Below are 15,650 nucleotides of genomic sequence, written 5' to 3' on the forward strand. Positions count from 1 at the left end.
GTAATATGTGTTTTACTAATTTATTACATATGTGTGATATGTGTAGCCTAAGTGTTTGATAAAATGCTTGAATGAGAAAATGTTGTGTAAAGGAATGTAATGAGGGCGGTGAGATGGGACTCTCAATTCCCTTATCTATGGTTACGGTTTCCTCTATGTAACCCATCCACTACTATGTTTGTCGTGGATGAAATGTCTATGTATGGTAACTTGTGTAGTATGTGTTTTGCTGAAATGCTCAAGTAAGATTTATATTTAGTTTTAGATGTCACATGTTATCTTTGGCTATTACGCGAATACTGTTGTTTGGAGTGTGATTGGGGCTACGATGTAGTCCAGGCAATCGGTAATGGTTTATAAACGGTGGCCGAACTGTTTAGCCATGATTGATACATCCGATGAATCTGAGTCATACGGTGATTATCGACAGTGGTTAGGCCACGAGGAGTGCGTATGCCCTCCATGTTGACTAATTCAACGTATGCTCGTACTAGTCGAGCTTGTCAATTAACCCAATTGGCCCGATGTTTCTTCACCATGTATGGACGCTACTGCTTGAATCTAAGGTGCCAAACTCAACAGTGAAACACCCGTTTAACCTTGGTACCTCGATTTGCTAAGACTCATGAGCTGGCCATGGTGGTGTATGGGACACCGTGGTCGAGCTGTCGGCCTACACTGGGGTGACGAGCCTCCCCGTAGTGACTAGTGAGCAACCTAATTCATGAGCTGAATATGGTGGTGTATGGGACACTGTATTTGAGCTGTCAGCCTACGATCAGGTGACGAGCCCGTCATCACCACAGGTATATACTAAGACTACGCTAAGGTGACGAGCCTTTCCGTAGTGACCTCGAGTATAAACCAGGCCTGAGCTGAGGTGACAAGCCGCTCCGTAGTGACTTGGAACTGTTCTTCATATGTGATTAACTAGGATTGACAACCCTAGATGGATCAATGTTTGGGTCAATGATATAAAAGGAGGTACCTTAGCTTCTCAAACCTACTGTATGAATATTCTTAATTAAGAACTTGGCTAATCACGCACATGCACCGCATTGCATGTGCCTTTGGCGTTGGAGTTGAACACAGCGGGAGTGTTGCATGCCGCGATCGTGAGATGATGTCGTAAAGGGAGTGCAGGCGAGGGCATACATCATTATCGCATATCATCCTTGCATTAACAAGAGTATTTGGATATGAGTATTGTACTACTTTATCAATACTGCTTGACGGAATTGATAACATGTTAACCTTTGCTTTATAGCTCCACTGAGTTGATCACTCACTCCCACGTTCTGGGACGGTGCTTTAAGCACCAACTAGACCCTGTTGTATTTACAGATGATGGCGATGCTTACGAAGTGGGGCCAGACTTTTATGATGATGAGGAGGAGTTCTCTTATATGCAGCTATCAGGCGAGTCTATGTAGACCATGTTTTGATCGGTGGGGTTATAGGGATGCTGATTAGACGTCATTGCACTTGTCATTTTGCACTTTTGGAAAATCCATGTATGTATTTAACACGTCTATTTATTTAACCTGGTAACATGTTCACACTCTGGAGACTTACGACAGTTTATATATTTTATATATCTATCACAGTCTTCCGCTTGCATAATTTAATTATCTCTAGAGTATGATACGTTGTTTTGGTATAATCTCATTCATGTTTAAGGCACTAATACAGACAACATTTAATCATCATTATTTATGTTGCATAAGTGATGTGTTGGAACTCGGGAGTTAGGCTCCTGCTCGACCCTCGATTTTCAGGGCGTTACAATGGGTCTACAGGACCACTCATCGGACAGCGACGCAAGCTACCCCGTACTCGTTAGTTTATGGTGTAGAAGCCATTGTGCTAATCGAAATACAAGTCACCTTACTTAGAATGGCAGTGCATCAGTCAATTACAGATGACGAGAAAGCAAGAATACTACTGATAGAGTTGGATCTGCTTAATGAGAAAAGACTGGTAGCTCAAGCCAGGATTTTTGCCGCCTTTGATAAAAATGTTAAATGAAAGGGGACATGGTTCTAATGTTGAAAAGGCCAATAATAGTCACTCAAAGAACAGGGGGCAAGTTTGATACCAAATGGGATGAGCCGTATATCATAACTAAAGTCTATTCTAATTGAGCATACAGAGTAACAGATCAAGACGGACGAGGCATCAGTATACTGGTTAATGCTCGCTTCATCAAGAAATATCGTCCTTAACAGTGGGAGAGATTTTGATCTAGAAGATTATCGGGATAATACTTCTACATGAAAAGGGGGCAATCAAAGATGAAATGGTGAAATAGCCTTTAAAGGAAAAGCCTTGTATTCTTTCTTCACGAATGATCAATAAAAGGTGAATTTTCAAGCATATCACTATTGTTGAAGTCCCAACCATCGCTGTCATTATTGATTGCTCACTATCAATGAAGTCTCGGCCATCGCTGTCACTACTAGTTACTTATCAAAATTGTTATTATCGCCAAGCTGACTGGATATAAAGAACAGATATCATCAAATTATGATGGGCAATAGCAAGCAACAACGATATATCAATTATTGATTCACCATTTATGGTAGTATAACGATGTATACAGCCAAGCACATACAAATTCTTATGATGGCAATGGCGATTCACCATCTAAGGCAGCTTAGCCAAGCCTTATACGACCAACTATGTGTAAGACCTATATATTATTCGGGATAGCAATGTGGAGCCAGCGGCCCTAAAAAGCCCATATAGGCCACATCACGTGCATACCCATGCGGACAGCGGACGAAGTTAGTGACTAAAAGCCTCAAAGGCCAGAAGTCCTCAACGGCCAGCCATACATGAGATCAATGTCCTCTGTAAGCTCTCCGACAGCGCCATAGACGAGGATGAAAATACCCTCCTGTGAATGGGTCCAAACTTACAAATGAAGGAAAATGGGGAATAGAATAAGACCCCCCAGGTCGGTTCGATTTGAGTATTTGTAAGTGCTATAGTTTATATCCCTGTTTGTTGTCAAATTTGTGGTGACAAAATCACTGTTATGTTATATATAACTTGCATAAGTGAAGCTCTCTCAAGGATCAACATTCATGATCAAGCTAAGCTCACAACAAGTAAAGCTCACAAGTACAAGGATCAATCTTGAATGTAAGAACTGCTCACAAGACAAGACTCAAGCTGCAAGACTTCAAGAAGAGTTCAAGGTAGTTTATACACTTTCAAGATTGAGCTACATCAAGGTTTGATCTACATCAAGATTACAAGGCTCATACTTCAAGGTCACAAGTTCCTAATGTTTCAATGTCCATACTTCATGATTGAGGTTTGATTGACCATAGGTTGACCTTAGAAGTAGGTCATTTTGGATACATAAGTCGAATGTTTATTTTACATATGATTGGTCTGTTCTTCGACTAGTCCTAGGCCTTCTTCGACTAGTCCTAAACTTGCTTCGACCAGTCTAATATATTCCTTGACCAGTCGTGAGTTTGTTACAAATTCCGGATGAAATCTGTTAGCATTCGACTAGTCCTGGAATCTGTTCGACCAGTCGTAGGAACAGTGTCGATTGATCTTCGACCAGTCGTACAAACTTGGACTCGAAGTCCAGCGATGGTTTACAGGACCTACGACCAGTCGTAGGAGACCTACGACCAGTCGTAGAATAGTCAAAGCTTATCCCGCCTAATCTTTCAAATATCTGTTACTGCTTCGACTAGTCGAAGAGCACTCTAGACCAGTCGAAGACCTGATCTTCTCACTTATAAATAGTGCACGAATCTCAGAAGAAATCATCGAATTAATTAAAGTATTCAAGCCAATCTTCGTCGAACTTCTGAGAGATAATTCTGTGCTCCATCTAAGCTAAGTGTGCTTATTTAATATTCTCTTTCCTTAGCTTTACTTTAATTGATTTTGTTTTTGCTATTCCAATCTGATCTGATAAAGAGGAATTATTATTCCCTTTCTTTGGAATCAAAATCAATTAAGGCAAGCCCTATTTGGTTTAATTTAAAATCTATTAGAATTAGAACCATTGTAATCGAGTACTGGACATTGAACTTGGACATTCAATCATCTACTTTGATTTGGTTCTACCGGGCTGCTACAACGAAGGAGATATTCAGGTATTTTACATATTGTAAATTCCTTTCTATTATTTTGGTTTCTTTCAAGATTTGCCAGAAAAATCTTGTTATATTGGTTATCTAAGGAAAGTCAGGAAAACTCAGAAGTGGGGTTTTTTTAATTGTGTAAGCCCACATACAAAGACACAATTGTAAGGGTTTTGGGTGAACCTGGGAAAACCTATTTTTAGTGAACACTAATATCCCCTGTGTGAGGATATTAGGAGTGGAGTAGCTTTTTGTGTGGCTGTTGTATAACAGTTGGTGAACACACAGGCGAACCACTATAAACCCTTGTGTTTGATTGTTTTATTCTTCTCATTTTTTATTCTTTTGTGGGATGTATGTATGGTGGTGAATGTTGTAATCATTTAATTCAAGCTTTGTGAGAATGTTGTAATAGTTTAGAATTTATTTATGCTATTCCTTTATCAGCTTGATTTTCAATTTCATTTGAAAGTTGTTCCAGCAAGGTTGCCCTACCATTTTTATGGTGTATGGCTGTCCCTAGAACAATACATTTTTTATTACAAGTTATTTCAATTCAGTTTATATTTATTATTGTATTCCTCTTCGATTTGAGACTTGATACAAAGATCTTTCTAGAAATAAGGTTGTCCTACCATAAACTCTGGTTTTTGGTGTAAGGTTGTCCTTAGAACAACGTTTGTATCAACCTCTCAAGATCTGAATTTTGAGGTTACTTTAATTTACTGCATTGTGATTTACTTTGGCTATCATTTTCTTTTTATTTCCGCTGTTATTAGTTTTATTTGGCATTGTCCTATTCACCCCTCCTCTAGGACATATAGCTTGGCCTTTTCAGTATTAACTCATAAGGACAGGGTCTCAATAAAAACACCCCCTCATTGATGGGCTGACAGCCCTAGAGAGGCCATTGTGATCGGATGAGAGGCATCCGGACAAGTGATTGAAGCATAAAGAAGCAGAGACTCGGCTCTAACATCACCTTCTTCTCCGATATCCACTTCAGCCTCAGTATCTTCATTTAACAAATCATCTCCCTCGTCGGTTAAGCTTGTGGAAGAAGATGTATTATCACTTATAGTATTGGCTGAATATTCTGATGAACTATCTTTCTTCAATATAGTTTGTTTTCCCTTATAAGTAGTCTTCATGAGGAGAAGACGCACACTTTGAGTAGGAGAAGGGACCTTTTGTGCCAGAACTTCAGGAGTCAATGACTTGGCACATGAACGAGTCATAAGAGATGTAGTGATAGTAACCCAATTTGCATCAGAAGAAGTTATGGTTGTAACATGACTTGCAACAGGAGAGATTGTAGTTGTTGTATGACCCATGGTAGGGACAACTGCGATGGTTGCATGATCAATGGTGGGAGAAGTTGTAGAGGTGATGGGCTTTATGGTAGGAGGAATGACGGGAGCAGGGTGTGTAGGCTGATCCCCTCCTTCAGGAGTAAGGGAAGGCAGAATACCGCTCGCAGTTTCAAATTCATCGTAAGGAGTGGCTGGTCTTTCTCCCCATTTTATCAAATCCAAAGGAGAGCCGAAAGCAATCCATCCTTCTAGAGTATTCAGTGATTTTATTCTCTAATGAGTTCTTCTACAGAAATTTTACGGTGAAGTTATCCCAGAACAACGACATGGTCTTTCTCGGTAAAATATTCCTTGTTCCGGTCTATAGTTTCTCAAGCATGGAGGAGGAACCCAGATAGGCCGATCTACCGGAAAACAATTGCGAACCAAGTAGTAATGATGTGCCCACCACCACATCCAGGAATATGAAGCTGTCATTCGATGATTAAACCTTGGGAGAAGAAATTGCGTGTCAAAATTTCTTATTAAGAGCTGCTTCCATATTAGAGCCCAATAATAGGGGCCAACTCCATAGCTTCTCATTATCCGTGTGACCTCCTCCCTTGCCTGGGGCATAGCTTGATCATACCTAAATTGTCTGGCAAATCGACTCGGATAATACCGTTCTCTCCAGAATTCCACTCCTTCTCGCATGGGAAGGTTACAAGAATGGATACAAAGAAAGAAGATTCTCTCAATGGGTTCCAAGTTGTTATTATCTTTAACATCCCTGTCTTAAGCTTGGTGATCCAAATAGAAAGGGAAGAAGTCAATGGATTCCGTGTTGTCAATTTTATCCACTATCTAGTCATACCCCTTCTTTATCATCTTTCGCTTCAAGAAATGCCATAGGGGTAGATGTTCGGGATGGACATAAGCCTTCTCCGGGTCATTATAAGTCCAGGGGAAATAAGTGTTGAGCTAGCCAGAGAAATAGTGCCATGGAGTGAAAGAAGATGAAACTCCTATTGCTGTGCTTGAGCAGCGCACCACAACATGTCTAAAAGCTCTATATAGTGAGCATAACACAGGAGGAGCCATAAAATATTTTTTCTTGCCTTCCGCCATTGCTCCTGGTGCCACAAATAAAGTAGGTCGAATAGAGTTTGAGCTTTTCGAGCTAGGAAGCACAACTAAGCTTAACTAGTAAGTCAAGAAAGCGGCTAACTCAGTTTTAATGGTGATTTTGACTGGGCCCTCTATCATTTTGCGATTGGCTTCTAATTCGGCACAATGGTTGCCAGGGAACCTGAAAAAGGGGAAGAAAGATGGATTAACAATTTATGTATATAAGCAAATGTCATTTGAAAGATAAGAGGAATGTTAGAACGCTTACAGCAAGTATCGGGAAAAATGCGCAAGCCATTGAAGAGGTGATATCTTATGGATATCAGGGAAACAAGACATTTCACGGAAAAGTTCGATTGTCAATGCTGAAATTTTAAGTGTTCTATTAGGGGCAACATAGGCAAATTCCTCATTCGTAGGAACGTATTTGTCTAGAAAAGATCCGGAGATAGGTAGGCCAGCCATCCTATATAGATCCCATAAAGTGATGCTTACTTCACTGACCGGAAGATGGAAAGAATTCGTAGTGGAGGACCAGTACTTTAGAAAGCCCTTATAAATCATCGTGTCCTTGTGAAAGAACTCTAAAGTGGCTTCTATAGCATGATATACCTTTGCTACAAAACGAACATCTTCATACTTCTTTAAGATCACCTTAGTCCATATGCTGTAGTACAGACGATAAGTCCAAAGACCCCGTGTCCTGAATTCCTCTTTACCCCACAGGGAGTCGCAATCACGAATTACTGTTGAATCGTTTTGAAGAAATGAGTGAGGTATAAGGCATGGGGGTTGTCCCAATCAGATTCCTATCCTTTGGTAGGGGGTCCCTCTATCTCCCTCATTTGCACAGCCATGTGGATACGGTCGGATAAGCGTTTGATGTGATCAGTGAAGTTAATAATGGTGGGAGTCGGTTCTTTAATGAAGGAGGAGTAACCTTCTGCAGATCTGGGTCTTTTCCGACTATGGGTCTCAGCTGGTTGCAAGTTAGAGGGTCCAGCAGTACTTAGGGAGGCGTGAAGTCTTTTAGAGCTAGCTATCGAAAATCTACACAAGAATCAGTGAACAAGTTAGAATCAGGGAAAGAAGTCTGTTAAGTTCCAGAAGATTGAAGGAGAAGAATAAAAGTTTGTTGTAAAAGGGGCAAGCCAGTTCTAAAATAAATCTTAGTCTACATTGTGCAGGGTGTTGCACACAGGGAGTTGTGTGAAGGATGTTATGCGCTACTTGTTGTCACGCCCCAAACTCGGAAAATGGGATCACAAAATTCCTGATCGTCGAAGCCGGCGTCGACAGCCTCTGTAGTGCCCCATTCTCGGCTCCTGGCACTCATATGCCAGATTCTGATCCTTGGATCCTACAGGAGGATTTTCAGTATGATTTTTTTTTACAATGGAGCACAACCACAAGCAAAACCAATCACAAAACAACATCATCACATATCTACTATATAAAAAAAACTTTTAAGTACAATGTGGAAAGGGAATGCGCACTCTTATCTCAGCGCTACTGCAATCCAACGTCACCTGCACGCAACGGTCATGCATAAGCTTACAAAAGCTTAGAGGATAGTGTAAGTGTGTGCGTAAGGCAAGTGCCAAGTATGTAGTATCAGAGTAACGTGGAAATATGCTAGTAAGTTCATGAATACTATCAGCTGTACAAAGGTTATGTGATGCAAGGCATGAATGCTATCGGCCATACTAAGGCCATGCAATGCGAGGCCTACGTAGTCGAATGTCATATGCGAGATGTAATGCAAGCATGCCAGTCCTCATTAAGTACATATATCAGTACAGTTTCCTTCTGGGATATCACCAGGGTCTAATACACTTTACACTGACTGTCGCCTCCTTAGCCGCACAGCTCAGTAAGCGGAATAGACCACACTATTCGTCTGACTAGTGGTCTGCCAATACCTACTCGGCCATCGATAGTGGACTCATTTGCGAGTTGGTCAAACTCAGCCTAGCTTACAACCCCCTCACTTGGGCAGATAAGGCCACACCCCCTTCCAACCAACCATGACATAGTGGGAGATGCGGCCTATTAGTATTCGGCACTCCTGCGCTCATGTATCCACTTGGTTTATACATTGAAGCATCTCCTGGTGCCAAAAAGGTTCTGGAATTTTCACCCAAGGACATCCTAGGTGCCCAAAATGCTAGAGCTAATATTTTCGGTACCCAATACGGCCATCCACGATGTACTTGTGGAGGCCACGACCTTGATGTCGCTAGGGTGTATAATGATCATGACACACAAATACAAAATGCAAGAATCACACTGTCCAGTCATGCAATAATCCTGCTCATACCACACGCTCATGTAGGTAGCTCCTATTAGTGAGTCTCATAAACAATCTGTCCAATGGCATATGCTATGATCAGTCACTCCTCATATCAAGCATACATATGATGAGAACGGGTATGAATCATGGATTTATACTAAGCATGTTATATGGTGATGAACTATCCTCACAACGAAGATGGGCCTAGACAGCTTACACACAACCAGTTTGGGCCTATCGATGAGCCCTAGGGAGAGTTACAATGTAGACATTTAACCCAACATTATTCTTACAATGTGGACGTTATACCATCATTGATCCCAAGACATAGCCCACCATAAACATCATTACATACACAATGGTTGAATCACACATTGCAATGGACCTTATATACATCTGATTGGGCCTCAACCCATGGGCCTCTAATATATCAAATGGGTCGTATCACATGGGCCTCATATATATTCAGGTGAGCCTCATACATCCAAAAAAAAAGAATCATTTTGAAGGATCATTTGGACCATACCACAAATAGCAGTGGAGATAATAATTTTCACTGCTAAACAAATCAAAAGGCCCACTATAAAGTTTACTTTCCACCCAATCTAATCATAAGGTCTTAAAGACCTGGATTAAGAGGGAAAATAAATTCCCTATTTATCCAGAACTTCTATGACCCAATTGGGTTTCAATGATAGACATTCAAATCCCATTATTTTTGTGATGTAGTCCACTTGATCACTGGCTGGACACATCATGGTGTGGCCCGCCATGATGTATTTGAGATTTAACTTAATCATAAGTTAACATAGTGAGAGATGAAGTGAAGACAAAATATCAGCTTAATTGGGAACTACTGTGGCCCTTAGAAGTTTGAATGGTAGAGGTCACTGTCCACTATTTCAATGGTGGGGTCCACTTGAACTTTAGATCTGACTCATTCTTTACCTCATACCATAAAATGATATCTCAAAATGGTTGGACAATATGCATCATGATGGGCCCCACCATCCAAACAGTGGACGGTGTAGATAAAACATATACATCATTGGAGGCCCACACCACAGGGATGAAACGTATACATCTAAAGTGGGTCCCATCGTCTAGTGGTGTGGATGGTGTGGATGATACACATACACTTTGGTGGGGCCAGCGTCTGGGACCCATGGTCCTGCCCTTCTACCTGACAGTGAAGCAGGACGCTGATGTAGCGTCCTCTGGACGTTAGCAGCAACAACGCCTGCTGCATGTAATATTATTATTTTGTTTTGCCACGGTTTTTCCTAGGTGTGGCCCGCATCAGGAGGATCCGCTCCATCCATTGGATTCTACAGCCCATGAGAGACCAAATGAGCCCAATATTCTAGATGTTTTGGTGTATAGAAACATCAAAGTGGTCCTAATGGATTTTAACAGTGAAATCACTGTTTTCAAAGATATGGCCCGCCAGATAATCGGATTAGCTTCATTTTTCGGCTCAACGCCTAAAATGAGCTGGGGAATGGGATGGACAGAGTGGATCAAACCCATACATCAAGGTGGGGCCTGCATGAGTGGCCCACCTAAAAAGTTTAGAATCAAACTTATATATATATATATATATATATATATATATATATATATATATATATATTGCTAGTGGTGGTGGGTCCCACGTGTGGGCCCACCTCATTTATATATTTATCAAGGTGGGTCCCACATAGACGTGGCCCACTTGATTGGATCAATCTGATATCCATGATTTCCCATCACCATTAAGGTAGGGCCCACATGGCCTGGACGGTATAGACCCAACTTGTCCATCAAATGAGTCCCACGAAGGTGGACGACATGGATAAGTTACATACATCATGGGGCCATCAACAAGGGAAAGAGAGAGAGAGAGAGGCAAGTGATGGAGGGAACCTGGCACTATGGGCCCTCCCTTCCATACATCACAACATACATTAAGTGAGTTCCATTACATGTGGGCCCACCGATCAAAATTAATGGCGGAGATCATTTCTCCACCAAAATTTAAGGTTTAGATGACCCTATTCATGCAAGGAAAATAAACATCATGATGGGGTCCATGGAAAATGGCCCCATCATGGAATGATCATGGGGATCAAGGTGGGCCATCGGCCACACCTAGGGTCCAAAGTGAGATCCATACCATCAATCGGTAGGCTTCACTTGGCCCATCATCAAAGCATTAAATCTAGGCCTATAAAGCACCCACCGTTCGATCTTCTTGGTTTGATGGAGTGCCAAACTTCTTGTGTCTCACTTTGATGGATGGTGATGAAAATTTAAGGGCTAGGATGATGGATCTTGGGATGGGAAGTGGGCCATACACAACACACTTTTCTCTCCTTAGAAGTGCTTGGACGTGCACCTCTTTGATTGCTTGGAGAATGTGAAGAGAAAGAGAGAGAGAGAGATAGAAAGGGTGGTCATAAGATAGTGGTGATTGGTGTGAGTGATAGATGTACTTGACTTGAGAGTTGACTTAGGGTAGGTTGTTTGTCATGGGGAGAAAGAAAGCATGTGTTGTGTACTTTAATTGATTGATTGATTGTTGGGATGAGTTGTAGAGGTTCTCTTGGGTTCACAAATGCATGGTGTTTCTTCAAGATAAACGTGGGCCCACATCTCCTATCCAGGGTATCGAATCAGTGTGCAAGATGCAGCGTTAGAACCGCGGCAACAGTGCGGTCGCAATGGTACAAGTCTCGGATTGAGCCAACTCAGATCTCTGGGATACAACTTAGGGTCGTGCGCTAATATCGATTATAGGTTGTGGGTTACCGGAATTCATCGAGAAGGATCACGGGAGTCTAGGAATGGTATGGACTAGGATACGGGTCTTACAGCTCTCCCCACCTAATAAAAATTCCGTCCTCGAAATTTATACTACCATCGCAACTAAACATAACTCATAAGGGAATATAAAACATAACATCATATTTAATCAAAACACAATACAACATATAATCAAACATCGAAAAGATGGGGATAGCGCTCTCGAATCTTAGGCTCACACTCTCAAGACGCCTCATCTATACTATGATGTCACCACTGCACCTTCATCAAGGGAATGACCTTGGTCCGGAGGACCTGCTCCTTCCAATTGAGGATATGAACTGGCTGCTCAATTTAAGAAGCATCCTCATGAACCTCCAACGGCTGCTAATCAATAGCATGAACAATGTCTGACCCACACTTCCTCAACATAGAGACGTGGAAAACATTGTGGATGCTAGACAATTGAGATGACAAGGCAAGCTGATAGGCCACGGTGCCAACACGCCCAATGATCTCGAAAGGTCCTATAAATCTTAGGGCAAGCTTACCCTTTGCTCCAAAATGAACCACACCCTTCATGTGTGAGAGCTTGAGATACACATGGTCCCCAATGACAAACTCCAAGGGACGACGCCAACGATAAGCAAAATTCTTCTACCGGCTCTAGTTGTGCCCATCCTCTGCCTGATGATGTCAATGACCTCAGATGTTTATTGCACAAGCTTAGGACCTAGGAGACACCACTCTCTAACCTTGGTCCAACAACTCAGAGATCCACATGATCTGCCATGTAATGCCTCAAAAGGAGCCATGTCAATGGTCGCCTGATAGCTATTGTTAATGCGAACTCAGCCAATCGTAGGTGCTCGTCCCAGCTACCTAGGAAATCAATCATGCAAGCCTAAAGCATATCCTCAAGGATCTGGTTGACCCTCTTGGTCTGCCCATCGGCCTGCGGATGATACGCGGTGTTGAGTTACAAAACAGACCCCATCGTCGTCTGGAAGCTCCTCCAAAACTGAGACATGAACCTTGGGTCTTGATAAAAAATGATCGAAACGGGAACACCCTGCAGTCTCACAATCTCCTCGATGAATAATCTCGTAATCCGGTCTAAAGTACAGGTCGCACGAATCGCAAGAAAACGCGCCGACTTAGTCAGATGATCGACGACAACCTAGATGGTGTCGTGACTATGCTGATTCCTTGGCAAACCCATAATAAAATCAGTGGATACGTGCTCTCACTTCCACAATGGAATGCTCAACGGCTGCAAGGGACCCGGGGGTCTTTGATGATCAGCCTTGACACACTGGCAGGTGTCACACTTGGCCACAAAGCTGACTATCTGGCGCTTCATCCCCACCCAAAAATACTGACGCCTCATATCGCGATACATCTTCATCAAGCCATGGTGGATAGAGAACCTCGATCGATGTGCCACTGCCATAAGATCTTTGCACAACTCAGGAATATCCAGGACACATAATCAGCCTCTGAAGCAAAGTCCACCATCAGAACCAATCTGCTAATCTGACTGACTCTCAGATGCTCCCTTTGCCTGATAACTTTGCACTGACTCATCTGCTTGCTGAGCCTTGATCACCCCTGCGACAAGAGAGGGTTAAATCAACAAGTTCGATAACTGCACAATAGAAGACTGCAAGCCGATCTCGAAGTCAAATGCTGACACATCCTCGAGTATCTTCCACTCCTAAATCATTATGTGCGTCACCATGCCTCATGGTTGATGGCTGAGGGCATCCACCACCACGTTCACCTTACCGGGTGGTACTGAAGATCAAAATCATAGTCCTTCAGGAGCTCCATCCAACATCTATGCCTCATATTTAGCTCGGACTGAGAGAATAAATACTTCAAGCTCTTGTGGTCGGAGAAGAGCTTAAACCTCACTCCATAGAGATAGTGCCTCCACACCTCCAGTGTGAAGACAACTGCTGCCAGCTCCAAATCATGCGTGGGGTAGTTCAGCTCATGGACCTTGAGCTGGCGAGACACATAAGCCACTAGCTTCCTGTGCTGCATTAGGACAGCACCCAAGCCAACTTGCAAGGCATCGGTAAATACCACAAATCCATCACTCCCAGAGGGAAGAGTGAGGACAAGAGCAGATGTGAGGTGGTCCTTCAGCTCAATAAATGCCTACTCACAAGCATCACTCCAAACAAACTCGGCACCCTTCTAGGTCAACTTAGTCAATGGGGATGCCATATGAGAGAATCCCTCAATGAAACGTCTGTAGTAGCCTGTCAAACTAAGGAAATTGTGGATCTCAGATGTGTTTGTGGGCTGGGCCCACTGACGCACGACATCAATCTTCGAGGGGTCCACTACGACTCCTTGCCTCATCACCACATGACTAAGGAATTTTACCTCCTCCTACCAGAACTCGCACTTCTCCAGCTTCGCGTAAAGCTAGTGTGCACAGAGGGTCTGCAAGGTAATCTCCAGATGCAGCTCATGCTCCTCATAGGTCCTTGAATATATCAAAATGTCATTGATAAATACCATAACAAACTGGTTGAGATATGGACGAAAGACCTCGTTTATCAACCGCATGAATACTGCGGGCGCATTAGTCAGTCCGAAGGACATAACCTGGAACTCAAAATGACCATAGCATGTCCTGAAGGCTATCTTCGGGATATCCTCATCTCAGACCTGAACCTGATGATAACCGGACCATAAGTCTATCTTCAAAAAGAACTGCGCCTCCTGCAACTGATCAAACAAATCATCGATCCTTGGGAGTGGGTACTTGTTCTTGATCGTGACCTTGTTAAGCTCGCGGTAGTCTACGCAAAGCCTCAACCAGCCATCCTTCTTCTTCACGAAGAGTACCGGTGCTCCCCACAGTAAACTGCTTAGATGGATAAAGCCTAGATCACGTAATTCATCAACTGCTTCTGCAGTTTCCGCAACTCCAACCGTGCCATATGATACGGGGCCTTTGATATAGGCGCGATACCGGGCACGAGATCAATCTGGAACTCGGTGTGTCGACGAGCTAGTAACAACAGAATCTCCTGGAACACATCAGGAAAGCCATAAATGATCGGCATATGGTCGATACTAAAATTAACTGACTCCTCAACGGCACACAACAACAGACAGGAAAGCTGCTCTCCTCTAGGCTCGGTAACAAACTGAAACTCTGGCATGCTGGGTATACAGAACGTGACTATCTTCGCAGAGCAATCCAATATAGCATGGTACTCGGCGATCCAATCCATGCCCAAGATGACATCAAACTCGGACATCGGCAATATGAACAGATTAGTAAGCAAAAAGATATCCTCGATCAGAATGGGGCAAGATGAACAAAATCGATCTATCACTGCAGTCTTCCCCAGAGGTGTTGACACCGACAAACCCTCACGAGTCGACTCTAACGGTAAACTGGTTGATCGGTAGAAATCATCAGCCACAAAGGAATGCGATGCACCAGAATCAAATAACACAATGTAATGCATGCAGAAACAGGGAGGGTACACTTGACGACCCCTCCAAATGACTAAGGGTCTTGCTGGGCTGTATAAAATCTACCCCGGGCCTACTGAGGAGGTGCATGTCCCCTCTGAGGTCTCTGCTGCTACTGTTGCTGTAGCTGTGGTGGCCTGATCTGCTGCCTTTGCTGCTGCGGGGGAGGTCGAGGAGGCTAATGCTACGGTCGCTGCTGCTGCTGTAGGGGTTACCACGGAGGCTGATATGGTGCCCGAGGCTACTGCTGCTGCGGATGGGGACACTCGTGCCTATGATGTCCTATCCTATGGCACCCAAAGCAAGTACCTGGGAACGGTCCTGGAGGTAGTGCTGGGGGTGCCACTGGTGCTCAGAATGCTGGGCAGGTCATGCATCACTGTTATGGACAATGCTGTTGCTACTGGGAGCTATCGGAGGGTGCCTTCCTCTTTCGGTCTCCTCTCTGGTCACGGGCCCTTCGAAAACTGGCCCAATTTGGCTCGTAGACCTAGGCCCTCTGCACAATCTGCTCAAATGTCAGAAGCATGTGTC

The 15,650-nt window shown here is 43.2% G+C and overlaps 1 protein-coding gene across 1 annotated transcript; it reads right to left on the reverse strand.

Moving 5' to 3' along the window:
• Positions 1-14,515: 14,515 nt before the first annotated feature.
• LOC131249630 (uncharacterized) lies at positions 14,516-15,109 on the reverse strand. Its single transcript, XM_058250420.1, has one exon. The coding sequence runs from the start codon at positions 15,107-15,109 to the stop codon at positions 14,516-14,518; it is 594 nt and encodes a 197-aa protein (XP_058106403.1).
• Between the last annotated feature and the right edge of the window lie 541 nt (positions 15,110-15,650).

Source organism: Magnolia sinica, chromosome 6, assembly GCF_029962835.1.
Source record: "Magnolia sinica isolate HGM2019 chromosome 6, MsV1, whole genome shotgun sequence".
NCBI lineage: Eukaryota > Viridiplantae > Streptophyta > Magnoliopsida > Magnoliales > Magnoliaceae > Magnolia > Magnolia sinica.